The 16177-nt window shown below is 60.1% G+C and overlaps 6 protein-coding genes across 6 annotated transcripts; 3 read left to right on the plus strand and 3 right to left on the minus strand.

The window, feature by feature from the left end:
* The first annotated feature begins 906 nt into the window (after positions 1-906).
* On the plus strand, positions 907-2775 carry THITE_2123792 (uncharacterized protein). Its single transcript, XM_003657730.1, has 6 exons — positions 907-1041; positions 1130-1279; positions 1361-1662; positions 1774-2045; positions 2221-2360; positions 2494-2775. The coding sequence occupies exons 2-6, from the start codon at positions 1131-1133 to the stop codon at positions 2516-2518; spliced, it is 888 nt and encodes a 295-aa protein (XP_003657778.1). The 5' UTR covers positions 907-1041; position 1130; the 3' UTR covers positions 2519-2775.
* A 256-nt stretch (positions 2776-3031) lies between these two features.
* THITE_2123797 (uncharacterized protein) lies at positions 3032-6836 on the minus strand. The gene is made up of 5 exons (XM_003657731.1): positions 5968-6836; positions 5512-5839; positions 5250-5453; positions 3299-5097; positions 3032-3228 (listed from the first exon to the last, which is right to left on the minus strand). Exons 1-5 carry the CDS (start codon positions 6502-6504, stop codon positions 3139-3141), a joined length of 2958 nt encoding a protein of 985 aa, XP_003657779.1. The 5' UTR covers positions 6505-6836; the 3' UTR covers positions 3032-3138.
* Positions 6837-9642: 2806 nt separating this feature from the next.
* On the plus strand, positions 9643-11280 carry THITE_2123799 (uncharacterized protein). Its single transcript, XM_003657732.1, has 2 exons — positions 9643-11065; positions 11128-11280. The coding sequence occupies exons 1-2, from the start codon at positions 9730-9732 to the stop codon at positions 11154-11156; spliced, it is 1365 nt and encodes a 454-aa protein (XP_003657780.1). The 5' UTR covers positions 9643-9729; the 3' UTR covers positions 11157-11280.
* THITE_2123800 (uncharacterized protein) lies at positions 11248-12376 on the minus strand. Its single transcript, XM_003657733.1, has 2 exons — positions 12044-12376; positions 11248-11975 (listed from the first exon to the last, which is right to left on the minus strand). Exons 1-2 carry the CDS (start codon positions 12262-12264, stop codon positions 11405-11407), a joined length of 792 nt encoding a protein of 263 aa, XP_003657781.1. The 5' UTR covers positions 12265-12376; the 3' UTR covers positions 11248-11404.
* A 255-nt stretch (positions 12377-12631) lies between these two features.
* THITE_2123803 (uncharacterized protein) lies at positions 12632-14098 on the plus strand. Its single transcript, XM_003657734.1, has 2 exons — positions 12632-13695; positions 13759-14098. The coding sequence occupies exons 1-2, from the start codon at positions 12859-12861 to the stop codon at positions 13912-13914; spliced, it is 993 nt and encodes a 330-aa protein (XP_003657782.1). The 5' UTR covers positions 12632-12858; the 3' UTR covers positions 13915-14098.
* Positions 14058-15838, minus strand: THITE_2132786 (uncharacterized protein; the record flags this gene model as incomplete). Its single annotated transcript, XM_003657735.1, has 6 exons — positions 14058-14150; positions 14240-14275; positions 14484-14523; positions 15186-15370; positions 15422-15630; positions 15703-15838. The coding sequence occupies 6 exons, from the start codon at positions 15836-15838 to the stop codon at positions 14058-14060; spliced, it is 699 nt and encodes a 232-aa protein (XP_003657783.1).
* Between the last annotated feature and the right edge of the window lie 339 nt (positions 15839-16177).

A 16177-nucleotide genomic window follows, 5' to 3' on the forward strand; every position in this document is an offset into this window, starting at 1 on the left:
CCAGCCCGCAGCACATCCCAGCTCGCCCTCGACCCCGGAGTCGAATCCGGAACCGGCTACGAAACGCCCCTCGACGACGGCAGCGGCGGCGCCCTCCCCTTCCCCGTCCGCTTCCCTCCCCGCTTGTCGTCGTCCTCGTCGCCATTGCCTTCACCGCCACCACCACCAACATCTGCCAACCCCCTCCCTCCTCCTCCTGCTCCTCCTCCCGCTTCCGCCGCGCCCCAACCGTCGTCGAACACCAGTCTCCCGCCTGCTCCGCCCGCTGATCCTCCTCCTGCTCAGCAAGGGCCACGCTCGAGCGCGACCGGTGCGCGCCCCTCCTTCGGCCGGAGGTGGGCGGACCGGGTGGCGGCGCGGGGGAAGGCGGTGCGGAGCGCGGATGGGGTTGTGCCGGATGCGGAGATGGGTGCGGGATCGGGGACGGGGACGGGGGCGGGGGCGGCGAACGGGGTGAAGAGGTGGCGGAAGAAGGTGGGCGTGCGGGATCGGATCGGCTGTTTCCAGTGGACCTGGTTTACGATGACTATGGTGGGTGACATGCCTTGCCCCGTCTGTCGAACTGGCGATGTGGGGGAGGGAGGGTGATGGTTGATTGTTGTGAGTCTGTGTGGTATAATGGATGAATGGATGGCTGACGGGGAGAGGACGGCGTTTGTAGGCGACCGGGGGCGTGGCGAATGTGCTGCACTCGAGTAGGTAACCTGTAGTTCTGGCGTATACATATATATATTTTTGTTCCCCGTGTGAGGGAAGAGGAGCGGAAACATGGCTGACTCGACCGCTCGCAGTACCGTACTCGGCGCGATGGCTGACCGGCGTCGGGCTCGTCTTCTTCTTCCTGAACCTCGGCCTGTTCGTCATGAACTGCGTCCTGATCTCGCTGCGCTTCCACTGGCGCCCCGGCAGCCTGGCCGAGTCGTTTACCGACCAGTTCGAGAGCTTGTTTGCATCGGCCATCGTGAGTCGTGTTCTGCTGCACCCCTGACATGACGGGACACGAGTATTTTAGTCGCCGACTGACGCCCCTGAGATTGTCTCGTAAGCGTCCGCCCCTGGCGTATCTGTCTGTCTGAGTCTCCTCAGAGCCGAGCGTCTGATATGAGATGACTTTGTGTCCCCCGCCCAGGATGGCCACAATTCTCATCACCATCACTCAATACGGCACCCCTCACACCGGCCCCTGGTTGCTGAGGGTCGTCGAAGCCCTCTTCTGGATCTACATCGGCGTGAGCGTCCTCGTCAGCGCCAGTCTGTACCTTACCCTGTGGTCGACCCTGTAAGCCGCTTCATGCCCCTCCATCTTTTTCTTTCCCCTTGAGATTCCACGTCCTAATAATCAAAATCCCACCCTACCCAGAGTCTTCCCTATCCACACCATGACACCCGTCTGGGTGTTCCCAGCCTACCCGCTCCTCCTGACGGCCCCCTTCGGCGCCAACCTGATCAGCGCGGCCGACGGCACGGGCCGGCTGGGCGCCATCAACGCGGTACCCATCGCGCTGGCCGCCGTGGCCGTCCAAGGCACCGGCTTCCTCATCAGCTTCATGGTCTGCGCCGCCTTCCTGTACCGCCTTATGACACAGAAGCTGCCGCGCGACCACCAGCGCCCCGGCGTGTTCATCTCCATCGGCCCGGGCGCGTTCACCTGCACGGGGATTGGTAAGTCCACATTATCCATCCGTGTTTTCCATTGCCCCCCATATCCCGTTGTAGTGGCAGAATGCTCAGCATAGGACACACGCGCGCGCGCGTGTGTGTTTGTGATCGTAGTGCAACTTGGCACGCTGGCCCCCTCCATCTTCCCCGATGGCTTCCCACCCACCACAACAGCCTCAAGCGTGAGCACCCTCCAAGCAGCCGCGGCCGCGGCGCCCATCCTGCGCCTGCTAGCCTACACAGCCGGCCTCTGGCTCTGGGGGCTGAGCATCTGGTTCTTCCTCGTCTCGGTCGGCTCGCTGTGGAAGTACGTCCGGCCCGAGAGCAAGGGCAAGCTGCGCTTCCAGATGACCTGGTTCTCGTTTGTGTTTCCGAACACGGCGCTGGTGAGTTCTCTCCCTCTCGCACACACACACTCTCTCTCCTTCTCCCCCTCTTTCCCCACAACCTCCTCCCTTCTCTTGCATACTCGTGCATGCTATCGCTTGGTACTCCACTGCCGAAAGCGTCTGGCCGTTGCTGCCGGAGCTGGTGTTGACAGAAACCAATTGGGCATGCTAGGTAACCGCGACCGAGGCGCTGGGCACGGCGTTCGGCAGCGCGGGGCTCAAGATCTTCGGCTGCGTGCTGGCCGCGTGCCTGGTGCTCGTCTGGATCCTGGTGTTTACCGAGATGCTGCGCTGTCTGTGGAGGAGGGAACTGTGAGTTATTGTCCCCTGCGGCTTTCCCAGTCACATCACTCAATCCCCTAGCCCAGTCCGCAAGGGGAGGACTTGTAAAACGAGACGGCGACAAGACAGATGGATGGATGATGCCAGCTGACGTGGAAGACAGGCTCTGGCCTAAAGAAGACAAATAGATGCGTCTCTTGATCAAGCCCCCGAGGGGACGAGCGAGGCTGCGGGCAAAGCCCTTCAGTACATCTTTTCAGCAGGCGAAGGACAACGCTGGGAATGTAACCGGTTCAGACCACGTTTGGTATTGGGCATGTAGAAGAGAGGCGTTCCTAAGATTAAACTTAGAGCAATCTGCTTTCAAACAGTCGGGACAGTCATGAACACCCAACCCCCAAGCATCCGCAGCACGTCCATTATTGTTCCATTACGACTTCGAACCAACAGAATATGCATCCATGCCTGGCGATCCCGCTCGTTGCCGTCACGTCTAAGAGCAGAAAACAATCCTGATATTCCTCCAGAAGGAAGAGCCCTTTCCCTTTCCAAACTTGTCTGCCTTGCCTTTTGTTTTCCTCCACGTGCATCCATTAGAACCCAGCCAGCGCCGATCGACTTGCGATGCGCAATAACTCCATCAAGAAAGGCACCCTGCTTGACCCAGCTCGCAAATACATCACCCGTTCCCGCTCCACTCGTCACCCGGTCTCCCTGTTGGACGAGGCTACCACATCTTGACGGCCCCAGGAGTCACCGCGCCGAAGTCGGCCGCCGCAAGTTTTGCGGTAGGCCTCGCCCGCCCGTCCTACTTGGGCAGCCAGGGGAACTTCTTCTTGCTCGATTCTGCCGGCCCGCCAGTCGCAGGCTCGACCTGCAGACTGCGCTGGTAAATGTCCTAGGTTACGGGTCAGCATCGAAGCCACCAAAACTAGGCTCAAGGGAGGGGAAAAGGGAAAAGAAATTACCTCGTCATCAGTCGGCATACGACAATCCAGAATCAGCTCCTTGCAGGTTTCGTTGCGGTGCAGGTTCTGGTATGGCTGGCCCTGGCTCTTCATGATGGGCAGCAGCACCTCGCCGAGGACCTCGAACTTCTTCCAGTTGATGCGGTCGGCGTGGGGCCCCACAAACGTGCGGCTGCCCTCCTCGGCCGACACCAGGTCGCGCCGGTGCAGCGGCATGAAGGGGATGCGCGGCAGCGGCGAGTTCTCCCACGCCAGCCGGTATGCGAAGTGGCTCTTCTGCGTGCCCATCAACAGCACGAGCCCGGCGAAGCGCTTCTGCACGTCCGATGAGACCAGCGCGCGCGTCTGCGCCAGCCGATGAATCGCCGCGCCGTTGATGCCGGCCAGCACGGCCGCCAAGCCGTTGTAGTTGTTCAGCTGCCGCAGCTTCTGCGCGACCACCATGAACTTCTCGAGGCACGGCGCCCGGTGCTTGGCCTTGTCGCGGATGAGCACCATGTTGGCGACCCACTGTGCCACGTGGTTGAAGTGCGACACCATGCGGTTGACGTTCTTCAGGTTGCGGCACTTCTCCTTCTGGTCGTGCGGCAGGCTGACGTGCCGCACCATGTCGCGAATCCGGATCGAGCTGAACATGATCCAGTCGATGCGCGTCATCTCCTCGGCGATGTGCTCCGGCTCGAGCTCCATGAACATGTGGTACCGGAATTTGTTGAGCGGCAGAAGCGCCGATGGCACCAGCGTGGCCGCCTCGCGCTCGTAGTCTTCGACCGTGTGGAACTGGAACCGTGCCGGCGCCCGGGCAGCATGCGCCTCGAGCCCGGACAGCTCCGAGCTCTGGGACGGACGCCGCTGGCTAGGCACGCTCGAATCTTCCAGGTGCATGGAACCCATGGACTCGGCCACGCCGCTCCGTCTCTCCACCGCCGCATCCTTCCCCTCAGCGTCCTCCACCGGATCTGACATTTCCCAGCCCGTGTCGTCGTCCTCGGCAACCTTCTGCTCCAGGTGCGCCCGCATCTGCCGCGCGGCGGCGACAAACACGGGCTCCGTCGACAGCTGCCTAATCAGCTCCTCCAGGCCCTTCCTTGCGGCAGGCCTCGCAAAATCGCCTGGGTACAGCGATAGCCACTTTGCCACCACCTCGATGATGCGCATCTGCGCCTCCGTCCTGACCAGGCACTGCGCTGTCCGGTCGCCCCACAACTGGTCTAGCCGGGCGCGGACCGCGGCGAGAAGCTGGGCGGGCGCGGCAAACTTCCGGTACAGGCAGAGAAAGACGTCGGCAAAATTCTGGTCTGCTCTCGACATCTTCGGCGCGAGCAGCCTGTCGACCAGCTCGTCAAAGCTCACGCCTACCGCCTTGGCTGGCTTGTCGGCAGTGCTCTCGTCGGCACGCTGCAGGATCGGTATGTCGTCTGAGTACTGGTAGGATTCTCCGTCGGATTCGTCCACGTCGAGAAACGACTCGCCCCTGCCGTCCAACCGGATGCCCGGCGTGCGTAGCATGCTCGAGACCGTCTGTTGCTTCCCGTCCTCGGGGATGGCGCTGCCCGGGCTCAGGCTGCTGCCAGATGAAGCGGGGTGGTAATCCGGCCTCGGGGACCTCGAAGCCTGCCCGCCTCTATATTGGCCGTCGTTGGGTGGTTGTGAAAAGCCTCGAAGCAGCGAGAAATCCGAACTGGCCCTGCTGTGCTTACTGTGCTGGCTGATGGGGCGGCCATTATGAATGTCAACAGGCGCATCGAGATTCGCCGTCGAGGCCGCCCGCCTCCTGGGACCCGAGCCTTCTGACTTGTCTGCTGCTTCCATTAGCTCCGTTGCACGACTTGGTACCTGCGCCGCTTCGCGCTTTGCTTGGCCAAGGGCCAAGCTCGTGACCACTCAGGCGCAGCAGCAGCAGCAGCACAGGTGGGGCCCAGGGATATATCCATTGGCACGCAATTCTCACCTCTCCGGCTGGCCAGCGCAGCGCGTAGCATAGCTTGCAGGCACTCCCGGGCGCTGCCCGGCGCGTTGGACGCAGTTCTAAAATGGCCAGCACACGTAGGAAAGGCGGATGCGAGACCGGCCAAGTCCGGATGCCGCAGATCGTCGGGCGTGTCGCATTTCGTAGCTACAAGGATGGTGGGCAGCAAGGAATTCGCCAGGGCGGCTGTGCCGGTCTTAGCATGCGGCTGCTGGTGCATTCGACTCGATGTGCGCAGACTCACCCATTATTGGCGGCACCTCGCGCATGCTGTCCTCCTTCACGGCATCGTACAAGATCATGGCGCCGTCCATGCGCGGCACCATGTGTCCTCCGATCTGTTTGGGCCAGTGTACGGGCTGGTTCGGGTCCAGCTCGATGCCCTCCAGGTCGAGCTCGACGAGCGTGACGAGATAGGGGGTGCCGTCGACAGTGTGGCGCGAGGTGGTAATGTTCAGCGTCGACGGTCTCGGAGCATGACGCAGTTGCTGGATGAAGGTAGACTTGCCCACGCCTTCGGCGCCGATGACGGCAATGTTGATGGGTTCCATGGCGGGTTTGGCATGCTCGAACTGGGCCAATGGTCAGCCTGTCCCGTCCTCTCGGGGGCGACATAAGACGACACGGGCGTCCGTCTCCACGGCGGGATGGCGGCCGGCAGGCCAACCCGGTAGGTAGCAAAGATGGGCGGAGCGCCTACCCAGGGAGTCGGATTGGTGTCGCTCAGAGATTCCTTGCGAGGCGGGATCCACGGTTGTTCTCGAGCTTCATTGCGGTGGCCAGCACGCGTCGCCGGGGCGCCCGAAGCGCCGGGGTTCGAGATGGATGCGGGCGCGGGCGCGGGCGCGGGAGCGGGAGCGGGGGCGGCAGAGGGAGCGGGCGCGAGAACAGGGTCGTGGTTGTGGTCGCGGTCGGGGTCGGGGTCGACGGCGTGATAACGCAGGAAAAAAGGGTCATCGACAATGGAAGCGAACGAATCTCGGTTGCCTCCGGCTGAGGGATCGTCGACAAGCAGGAATGTGCCCTCGGAGCCGGGGGCGGAGGGGACGTGTCCGGAGGGCGGAGCGAAGCTGGAGGCTGTTGTTGGCTTGCTTGGGCTGCTCGCGGCAGCTCTAGCAGCTCCAACGCCAGCGTCAGCTGCACCCCGTGGCGGGGTCGCGGACGGCACAGACCGCAGCTGCTGCGGCACTGCTCCTCCGGAGCTGCCTGACGCGGCCTGGTGAGTCTGTGCCCACATTATCGCTTAGGAGCACATGCTGTGGTCCGCGCGGAAAACACAGCAGAGCAATCGCATGCTGTGGACAGGCAATAACCTGGAAGTTAAAGTTGCCGCCCAACTGCTGCCGTCCTTGTCCGGGATGACAGACAGCGTTCTGCGAGATGCAGCAAAAAGGGCTCCAGCGTACGGAATACACCGAGCTACCCCAGGCAACGTGGTTGAACAATCGAGCAGCCGATGCGAGTCGAATGGATTGATTGACTGCGAGCGAATGATCGATTGGGCACCAATAAGTCTATTGGATTTAAGGATCCAAGGGCTCCTGTCAGGGTCAGGGCCGCTCTTTCTTTCTCCCCGGATCCCAAGCGGATGGCCACCTCGGCACGACGACGGCAGGGCGCAGCTTCCTTTCCTTCCAGGCTCCCCTTCACCCCAGCGCCACGCCAACAATCTGCAGTGGCTAACCTCTCTGTACCTAGCCCGGTAAGTTACCTAAGTCGACGCCCACAGCGATTCAGCAAGGGTCCCCGTCGTCGACCGTCGACTCGGAGCAAACGACCATGGAAATTAGGATTGTATTCTGTCCTTTACGGGTCCGTATATTGTTCCGTGCAAGCCAGTCGGGCCCGAGGGGGTCGGCATCCAGTTATGCCGCAGGAGCCGGCGACAACTCCGGGGACCTAACGTTCCTCAACGGCTTCCAGCGCTGTGCGGTTCCTGCGCGTTGTTTGCACTCTTTGGAGCGTCCGGGTCAGCTTGCGCCGTGTGGTCGGCAGCGGTCCCCTAGCGTCCTGCCGGAGTGGCCCCTGCATTGCAAGGTTCCTTACCACCCAGCAACTCCGAAAAAAACGCGCATTTCGGAAGCCAAACCTTGGAAGAGATACCCGGTGCAAGCGAGCCCACGAAACCTGAAAGACAACGAAGATGTAAACGAGGTCTTCATACGCCACGCTCTTCGCAGCCTACACAGTCGCTACTTATGCCTACAGTCGAGACGGCAGTCGCAGATTGCCCTGCAGCTTGGTACCTACTACACGGTTGTTTGTGTATCTACTGTAGGGGACAGCGAGGTGGGCATGATTGGCTGTTGACTCGAGTCAATGTCTCTAAGCAAGTAAGAAGAGTCGTCTCATTTTCCTTCAGAAAAAATTTTGTAGCTTGTTGTTTTCCGTCTGTCGGCTGAACATGGAGAAGAACAAGGAATAAGGAAGGAAGAAAGAAAGAGGATGAAGTTCGAAGGAGAAGAGAAGAAGGTGAGGAGCGGAACGAAAGGGAAGAGAACAAGCCGGCCCAAACTTCTGGACACTGGGTGGCTCTGGACGGAACACTCTCTCATACCTGGCCAGACAGTGACATGCACAAAATGCGGGAGAGCTTCTGCGGAGTATGCACCACGATGTTGTAACTGTCCGTTGCAACGCCGTTGCACCCGTCATGCATGTGCTGGCGCTAGAGACGTTCTGCTGCTTCGGCAGGTCCACTCACGGCTCTGCAGCGCCAATCGCAGCGAGACCGACCGACAAGCGCCGTCCAGGGAAGCACACCGCTTTCCTCGTTCTCGTCGAGGGACTTGTTCAGTCCTGAACTCCGAATTCGACCATTACTGGTCCTCAGCCATGAGTTGTTTGCACTACTCTCTGCGATTGACGCAAGTGTTCACTAACGGACCGAATTGAAGGCCGGCTTGCGCTCAGAATACCTAAGTATCCTGTAGTGTATTTACAGTACAGTATTCGTGTAAGTTTCATACCCTACACAATAAACGCTACCACGGCCAAACTTTAACTGAAGACAGCCTTCACGGGTCTACTTTCACTGCACAAATAGGACTCGGCATGGAGAACGGAGACCCGAGTCCAAACCAGGCTAGCACGGCCTGAATACGGATTCGGCTGTAATCCGTCCTGTGTTGTAGCTCATAATAGTGTACGGGATAGTGTACGGAATACATAAAATTTACACTATTAACTTATGGTACTCTGTACTCCGTATCGCGGAGTGCAGTGTAAAGCTGTGGGGAGGTTTCCCCAAGGGCCTGGGCAGTGTCCACCAATTCGGATGTGCTTTAAAAACTGGGGCTCTAGTCTCACTGCCAATCAGATCACGCAGCAGACAGTGTTTCCTGCGGTCTGACCAGTTGACTTTTTTCCCCTGAATCCCTGCCTCTTCCGGACCCTGCGAGGCAAGCCAGGCAAGAGGCACATGCAAACCTCCCGTCTGTCCTCTGTCCAGAAAGGCAAATCATGAGAGCCTGGTGTCCAGCAGGATGACATACGTTAGCTGCTTTGCTCTGCAGCCTATCCATCATCGTGGTACGTGTGAGGATAACTATTATGGAGGGCAGAAAATAGCTGGAAGAGGAGGCGCATGAGCCAGCCGCAACTGACCCCCTGAGAAGCACCTGCACCAATCTCCGCAGGACCTAACTGCGCACACTCCGGAATACACTAACAACCAGTGGAGCAACGCTTCTCTTCTCCAGCATGTCCCGCGATCAAATCCGGCATCTGATCAACTGTCCATTCCTGACAACGCCTCAACGCTGCACTTCCCGTTGGTCGGTCCCTCCTACTGAGTCCCACAACCCCCAATGCCTATGGACACGACGACACGAAACAACCGCACGCAATAACTAACCTTAGCCGGACCCGCCCGTTGCCTCGCAGCGGCTCACGAGAACGCAAGACCGCCACCCCCAAGGTCGCGTGTTTTGCAACCCTAGTGCACGACACTAGCGGCGTCGGCAGCAGGGATGTTGTCGTCCACAGTGACTGTGCCCGGTGCGGGTGGTGCCCCCCTCCGGATGCAACGCTTTATTGCTTGCTATAACTACGTACATGGGACGCGGTGTGGCGTGGCCCTCGCCGAGTCTCGAACCAAACCCAAGGACTTCTCGATTCCCAAAACTGACTTCGTGTTGTTGTGTTCTGTGTCTCAGGCCGTACCATACCGCGCTTTGCGGACAATTCAAGACCGGTCTGGTGTCTCAGACCGATTTCGTCTCTTTTGGCGCCCGCTGAGACGGCACCATTCGAACCCTCAGGGTACAGTATTGTGCACGCCGCTGTGAAAAACAAGGTTCACAGTGAGAAGTCGAAGCGTCGTCGACCCTTCCTACTAAGTCATCTGGGCCGGAGTATTCTCCGAAACTGTTCGTCCAGATATCATCTGGACCACCCACAGCTGCCCTCGCACCAGTTTTCCGCTTGTTGTGGGCTCCATGTTTGCGTGGCCGGCCGGACAATGCAATACAGAACAAATCACGGCAGGGAGCAGGTCTCGGCCGCCGCTCGGCAAGGAGGGAGGCAGCGCAAGGCGCCGGCTAAGGTGCCCCAGGGGCACTTCGATCCCGACGAGCTGACCCGTCGGCTATACATGGTCTTAGCCGAGCAAAAGGCGCAAGCCGAGCGGAAACAGAGGGCCCAGAGGCGCGGTTCAGCACCCTCCTCCACAGGTACGCGGCACCGAGAGGACGCGAAGCCGGACCGAGAAGGACGGCAGCAACTGGCCGAGCCACGAGCCGACCTCATTACGGAATGGAAGCGGTCCGAGCCGACCAAGCGCAAGCCACCTCACGCGGCGCTCGCCGTGCCGGCTTCAGACGCCTCGGGGAGCCAGCCGACCCAGTATCACCATGTTCCGAGTCAGGCCGCCAAGCAATTCACGGCAACAGCCACGGCAGACAACATGCGTGACAGCAGCCTCGTGCACAAGCTGTCAAAACACGCACTGAAATTCCACCTGGAAGGACCCAGGGCAGCCCGCCCGGCAGCAGGCGGCAGCGGCGGCGGCGGCGGCGGGGAAGAAACGGCGCTCGCGCCGGCCGAGTTGACCCGCGCGCTGCGGCAATCGCAGGCCCAGCACAACAAGCTCCTCGGGCGCAACCAGTTCCAGCGCACGCGCACCCTGGAGCAAGCCGCGCGGCTCGAGCACGCCCAGCACCAGCAGCAGCTGCAGTCGCCGCGCGAGCACACCTTCGAAGCCGAGCTCTCCCGCCTGCTGCCGGACGGCCACAAGCCCGCCAGCTGGTGGCACACGCGCCGCAACAGCACCGGCAACACCATCGACCCGGCCGCCACCTTCTCCTCCTCGGACACCAGCCGCAGCCAAGCGCACCTCCGGCGCTCGCTGATCGCGCTCGACCCGTTGAAGGACGTGACGTTCGAGGACGTCGTCGCCGCCACCTCGCCGTCCGCGACCGCCGCCCCACTGCTGGCCGGGGACGGGCGCGAGCACGAACCCGAACTACCGCGGTTCCCGCCGCCCGAGCGGGCGCGCGCCGACTGGACGCAGAGCGACGACACGGGGCGCAGCAGCGGCGGCGGCAGTGGCGGGGGGTATCACCAACAGCGGGGCGGGCCGAAGCTGCTGCTGCAGCTGACGCCGCTGCTGCGCAAGGCCGATTCGCTGTGGGCGTTGCGAACCGGCAGGAGGGGCAGTCGGGATTCAGCGGCCGGGGTGGGGTCTGGGGCGGATAAAGAGGAGGGGAGGAAGGGAGACGGGGAAGGGGGGAAAGGGAATGAGGAGAAGGGGGCGAATGAGTCGCCTATTAGTAGTCCCAGGACGGCGGGGAGAGGGTCTTTTTTTGCCAAGTTCAAACGTTAGCTTCGAAGGAGCGGGTGAGGCCGTGGGTGGTCTTACCTGGTTGCTTTGCAGCTGTATGTTTATAGTAATGATAATGATATGGAATGGCATGAGGAGGAGCATGTCCGCTGCTGCGGCCGTGTTTCCTCCCACGGAAGCCATCTCTTCTCCAGGTGGCATCTGCTCTTCGAGGCCTCGCCAAGTCCCAAACGACATCCCTCTCACCCATGCAAATGCACTTAGACATGCACTCATGCCCTCACTCACGCCCTCACTCACGCACGCACGCAGACACACACAAGTAGCCCAAACACACTCACTCTCCGTCCTAAACTCAGCCCCCCTCCTCCCTCATCAACCGCGCAATAGCCCTCGTTTCCTCCGCCAGCACCTCCTCCCTGACCAACTCAACCACCTCCCCGCCACCTCTCCCGCCTTGCCCCTCTTCCTTCTTCGACAGCAGGAACCGCACCAGATCACAGAACTCTCGCACGCCGTCGCCCGTGTCGCTCGGGTCCGTCCGCGCCCTGCGCAGCGCCTCGGCGCCCCGCCGCAGCCCCACGTCCCGGGTCCAGGGCTGCTGGTGCTGCTGCTGTCTGTGTCGCGGCATGTTGCCGCGGAGGGAGGGGAACTTGGAGAAGGGGTCTCCAGCGGCGTCCGCCTGCGGCGGTGGGAGGGTCGTCTCTTGAATGCGGGCTAGCGCGGCCGGCAGCGAGGGGTATTTGTTGAAGAGCCGCTGGAAGGTGTCGCGGTGGTCGAGGAGGATGCTGTAAGGGTCTTCTTTTTGTTCTTGCGACTGGGGGTTTGAGGGGTTGTTGGCGTTGGTGGCGGTGGCAGAAGGCTCGGGTTTGGGGAGGTCGGGCGGATGGTTCTCTTTGTGTTGCTTGTTACAGGCCACGGAGCAGCTGAGTTGTAGAGAAGGAGATGGTTAGAGAGAATGACCGCAAAGGGGTTGTGAGACGGGCTGACGTGCTATGGCATGGAGCACCGCGGGCATTTGTACTTGCCCGGGTTCGCGCCGCATACGACGCAAAGCTTGGGCTCGGGTCTTTTCTGTGGGGGCGACGGCTCGGCATTCGAACCCGGATCTGCGGTGGAATCAATTGTTCGCGGCGCGGTCGGCTCGGGTGAAACGGCATTGGGCATGGTTGATTGCACAGCAGGCCCGGGGGCGTCGCTTTCGGCGGTCGACATGGCGCCGTTAGTGTCGTTGGCAGTCTGCACGCCCAGTGTTTGTTTCTATGGAGTGTTCCGGTAGGTCGACGAAAAACACTCTGCTGCTGGAGCAGGAGGATGCGAAGTGGGATGGATGTTACACAGGGTCGGCGCCAATTGGACGGGAACCTATCAGTTCGGGTCGGTTCGGCTGGGCCCGAGCTGGCAGGCCGAACGGAACGATAACAACGATCGTTGTGATCTCACTCAAGAGCTAATCGCGTCCTGCAGGTGATCCAGCTACCCGGGTCAAAGGGCTTGCATGCGTTTCCAATGGCCCGACAGCTTGGCGGAGACGGCGTTGTCCAGTGACGTGTCGTGTAAAGCAGATTCTCAGGGTCCTTGACAGAAATTTAGGTTGCCAAGCCAGCTATGACGCAACAAGCTTGGTGGGGCGCAAGCGAGTTGATCGGAATTGTACGGATAATGCATGGTTTGTCAGCCTGTTGGCTTTGCGGCAATGTTCGGCAGCTCCACGGCATGTTTGCTTCTTTGGGCCTTTTTCCTTCTTCTCCCGATTAACTGCACTGCTTGCAACGCACTCCAGTTCAAACTTGTTACGAGGCATTCACAATGCCTTCAACCAAGCTTCTCCGGGGATTTGCGCCTCTGGCGTCCCAATCCGCCCGGCCAGCCAAACGACCCGTGACATGTCTCCGGCTGCGGCAAGCAGCCGCCACTAGACAAGCACACACCGGCACCGGCGCCGGCGCTGTCACTGGTGCGCGCCTCCCCTCGAGCACAGCGACCCTGCGACCGCGGCTCCCACCCACCCAGCAACCATGGACCCTCCTCTCCCGGACCTCCCGCCGCACAATCTTCATCCAGACCGAGAACACGCCGAACCCAGACGCGCTCAAGTTCCTCCCCAACCACCGTGTTCTGCCGGAGGGCCTCAGCACGCCCTTCGTCGAGTACCTGTCGCCGCGGTCGACGATCTCGCCGCCGTACCCGTCGCCGCTGGCCGCGCAGCTCCTGAACATCGACGGCGTGACGTCGGTCTTCTACGGCGCCGACTTCATCACGGTCACCAAGGCCGCCGACGCGAACTGGGCGCACATCCGGCCCGAGGTGTTCGCGCTCATCACCGAGGCCATCACGTCCGGGCAGCCCATCGTCACCGTGGCGGAGCGCAAGGAAGGGGCCGCGGCCGCGGCGGAGGGCCGGGCGGACGACGTCGCCGAGCGGGACAGCCTCAGCTACGACGAGAACGACAGCGAGGTGGTCGGCATGATAAAGGAGCTGCTTGAGACGCGGGTGCGGCCGGCGATTCAGGAGGACGGTGGGGATGTTGAGTTTAGGGGCTTTGAGGATGGGTATGTGATGCTGAAGCTGAGGGGCGCATGCCGGACGTGCGATTCGAGCACCGTGACGCTGAAGAATGGGATTGAGGGCATGCTGATGCACTATGTGAGTTCGCCACTGCTATGAATTCGTTTCCCAAACGGGATCGTGTTGTTGACCACGTCACAGATCGAAGAGGTGAAGGGGGTCCACCAAATTTTGGACCAGGAGGAGGAGATGGCGATGAAGGAGTTCGCCAAGTTCGAGGAAAAGCTCAGGGCGCAGAAGGGCGAAGTGCCCCCTTCTACCGTTGGGAAAGACTCCCTGGATAGAGTCCCTAGCTAAGAGTTACCTTCCTGGCTGGCGGATCATTGTGGGCTGCAGTGGCAAGGAAACTAGGCTTGGAGGCTTGGCCTGTTGTTGCGGCGCGGTTTAAGGATTACAAAGATTCTCTAGAAGCTTTTTTTCTTTCCCCTCAAAGAGCCCCCTCAATGTACATATTGAATGACTTGAACAGTCACTCGAGTACCCACCATGCTGTGGGCTGATTTCGCCGCAAAGTATCCATGGATGACACGACACTGGTGGATAGGTAGGCAATTATCAGCTGTTGACAGACAATTATGCTGGTAGACCCGGTCGGCCAAGAGGTGCCGCAAAGCAGGCTCACGTGTGTCCTACAGGCGTCGTCATTTTGCGGCAAGACCTAGACAATGCAAGTTCTGGAGCATCGTCGTTTTGCCACTCGGTGTGTCAACGCCGCGCAAGTATCCGTATATGCGGTACGTTACTTGTGCATCAGGCATGGATGCTGCCTTGGCATGCCCAGGTCTCGAATGCTCATCTTGGCCGCCACGAGAGCAGAGAATGACAAGGATGACGCTCGGTCGAATGCTATTGCATACCTGACATACATTGTCGATGGGCCAACGGCCAGAGTCGCTCAGCGTGACCCTGCAAAGTGCATACACTCAACCGGTCAACACCATCTTTATACCGACAAACACCATAGGTCGGCACCGCCCTCCTCATGGCTTTCGTTGCATCAGCGTACGGGATGACTTCGAAGCGAATGACACGCAACCGGCATGAAGCAATGTATCCTCCAATAGAGCCGCTGACCAGATTTGACACAATACCGGGGTGCCTACCGCTTTATGGCGAGGTAGGTCAGGTCCTTGCAATGTCACAGGAGGCTCGAGCTCACAGGCTGGAGCTACCTTACCTACCCTATCCCCGGAGGAAGCGGGGAGAAGGCGAGTAAACAGAGCCGGAGGACAGAAAAAGGCAAGTTGAAGCCCGGAAGTGTGACCGTCAGCCGTCAGAGGACAGAAGTCAGTTGGCCGTCAGGTACTGTGGCACTTAGGTACTGATCTGATTTAGGATTGATACGAATGGTGAGAAATTGTGCTCAAAATCTGTTGCTCCGTTAAGTAGGCAGGCAGTGGCTTCATTCGGGGGGTTTGGTGAAGCCACAGACTCCAACTCGTCAGCGTTTGGTCAGGACGTTGGAGCTCATCAGGGCTTGCCCGCCGTTTGCCGACTGCGCTCCACATTGGGTCCAGACGTACATAGATCGGAGGATCGTTGAGAATCCGGGGGAAAAGTGTACATACATCAAGCGCCTGGGGGGCAAGTATTTCTGCGCACATCGCACACTCGCATCAAGAGCCTCGGAGCAGAGATCTCCAGGCCGAGCCAGGCGGAGCTGCGCATTGAACGTCTGCGGAATACCCCGTGCCGCTGGTAAGAGGGGGAACCCGGAATATTTGGGGTCAAATTCGATCGATCGCGGACTGCTCTGTTACTTGATCGGAGGGATGCCGCCGGAGATGGCAAATGAGGGGCATACCTCCAAGACAATGAGGGGAAGTCGCCTGGATTTAGGCTGATGAATGTGCCGTTCTTGAGGTATCCTGCACCATCTCGAAGTCTCCGTTAACGTCTGATCTCGGCATGACATAACGCCACATGGCTCAAGGCCGTTGGCGTTGGACCGTGCTGACGGAGCGAGGGCTCTTGACTCCGAATGGTCAAATAATGATCGGTAGATGACGCTGCCTGCCCGGTACACTTATGCTGGTTTACTCTGGTGGGGGAGCTTAGACGAGGGTTATAACTTCCAGCTCTTACCTTCCACAGGGCATGATCCAATGCAGTATAACAGTGATGAATCACAGCTCGTTTGTGTCTTCGCGAGAACCTCCACCGATGGCCCACCCAAGCCTCCCGGAGCCGAGGCCGATGGACCGTGCGCGCTGAGCCACATCGTGTGACCGCGAGGGTTACCACTTGCACCGATGTGTCGACGATGATGGTGGTCCAGCCGAGAGCGACCTCAACCGGCCCCGAGCGACCGATTAACATGAGCCGTTGAGGATGGCGCGAGTCTCTCTTTCTTTGAAGACTTCATCGGGCTGCAGAGTCGCGATGGTGCGGTTTCATCGCAGACGCGATGTTCCTTTTTCTCCCTAACACACTGCCATGATGCATCTCGCAGGGACGGAAAAGCAGTCTGTGTGCATACAGCCCTTCAACGAACGGGCTGTGCTATCCTGTCTACTCCGTCGAACGGCACGCCTTGAGAGCCGGTGAGGTCTGTCGAGGT

Source organism: Thermothielavioides terrestris, chromosome 6 (genome assembly GCF_000226115.1).
Source record: "Thermothielavioides terrestris NRRL 8126 chromosome 6, complete sequence".
NCBI classification, from domain to species: Eukaryota; Fungi; Ascomycota; class Sordariomycetes; order Sordariales; family Chaetomiaceae; genus Thermothielavioides; species Thermothielavioides terrestris.

Excerpts from the sequence above, each read along its gene's own strand:
- THITE_2123803 (XM_003657734.1), top strand. The coding sequence starts at position 12,859 with ATGCCTTCAACCAAGCTTCTCCGGGGATTTGCGCCTCTGGCGTCCCAA. Across the intron at positions 13,696-13,758 it reads AGGGCATGCTGATGCACTAT|ATCGAAGAGGTGAAGGGGGT; the intron begins GTGAGTTCGCCA and ends ACCACGTCACAG.
- THITE_2123800 (XM_003657733.1), bottom strand. The coding sequence starts at position 12,264 with ATGTCGACCGCCGAAAGCGACGCCCCCGGGCCTGCTGTGCAATCAACC. Across the intron at positions 11,976-12,043 it reads CCGCGGTGCTCCATGCCATA|CTGCTCCGTGGCCTGTAACA; the intron begins GCACGTCAGCCC and ends TCTACAACTCAG.
- THITE_2123797 (XM_003657731.1), bottom strand. The coding sequence starts at position 6,504 with ATGTGGGCACAGACTCACCAGGCCGCGTCAGGCAGCTCCGGAGGAGCA. Across the intron at positions 5,454-5,511 it reads CGAGGTGCCGCCAATAATGG|CCGCCCTGGCGAATTCCTTG; the intron begins GTGAGTCTGCGC and ends AGACCGGCACAG. Across the intron at positions 3,229-3,298 it reads GTATGCCGACTGATGACGAG|GACATTTACCAGCGCAGTCT; the intron begins GTAATTTCTTTT and ends CCCGTAACCTAG.
- THITE_2123799 (XM_003657732.1), top strand. The coding sequence starts at position 9,730 with ATGCAATACAGAACAAATCACGGCAGGGAGCAGGTCTCGGCCGCCGCT. Across the intron at positions 11,066-11,127 it reads CAGGACGGCGGGGAGAGGGT|CTGGTTGCTTTGCAGCTGTA; the intron begins CTTTTTTTGCCA and ends GGGTGGTCTTAC.
- THITE_2123792 (XM_003657730.1), top strand. The coding sequence starts at position 1,131 with ATGGCCACAATTCTCATCACCATCACTCAATACGGCACCCCTCACACC. Across the intron at positions 1,663-1,773 it reads GTTCACCTGCACGGGGATTG|TGCAACTTGGCACGCTGGCC; the intron begins GTAAGTCCACAT and ends TTGTGATCGTAG. Across the intron at positions 2,361-2,493 it reads TGTCTGTGGAGGAGGGAACT|GCTCTGGCCTAAAGAAGACA; the intron begins GTGAGTTATTGT and ends CGTGGAAGACAG.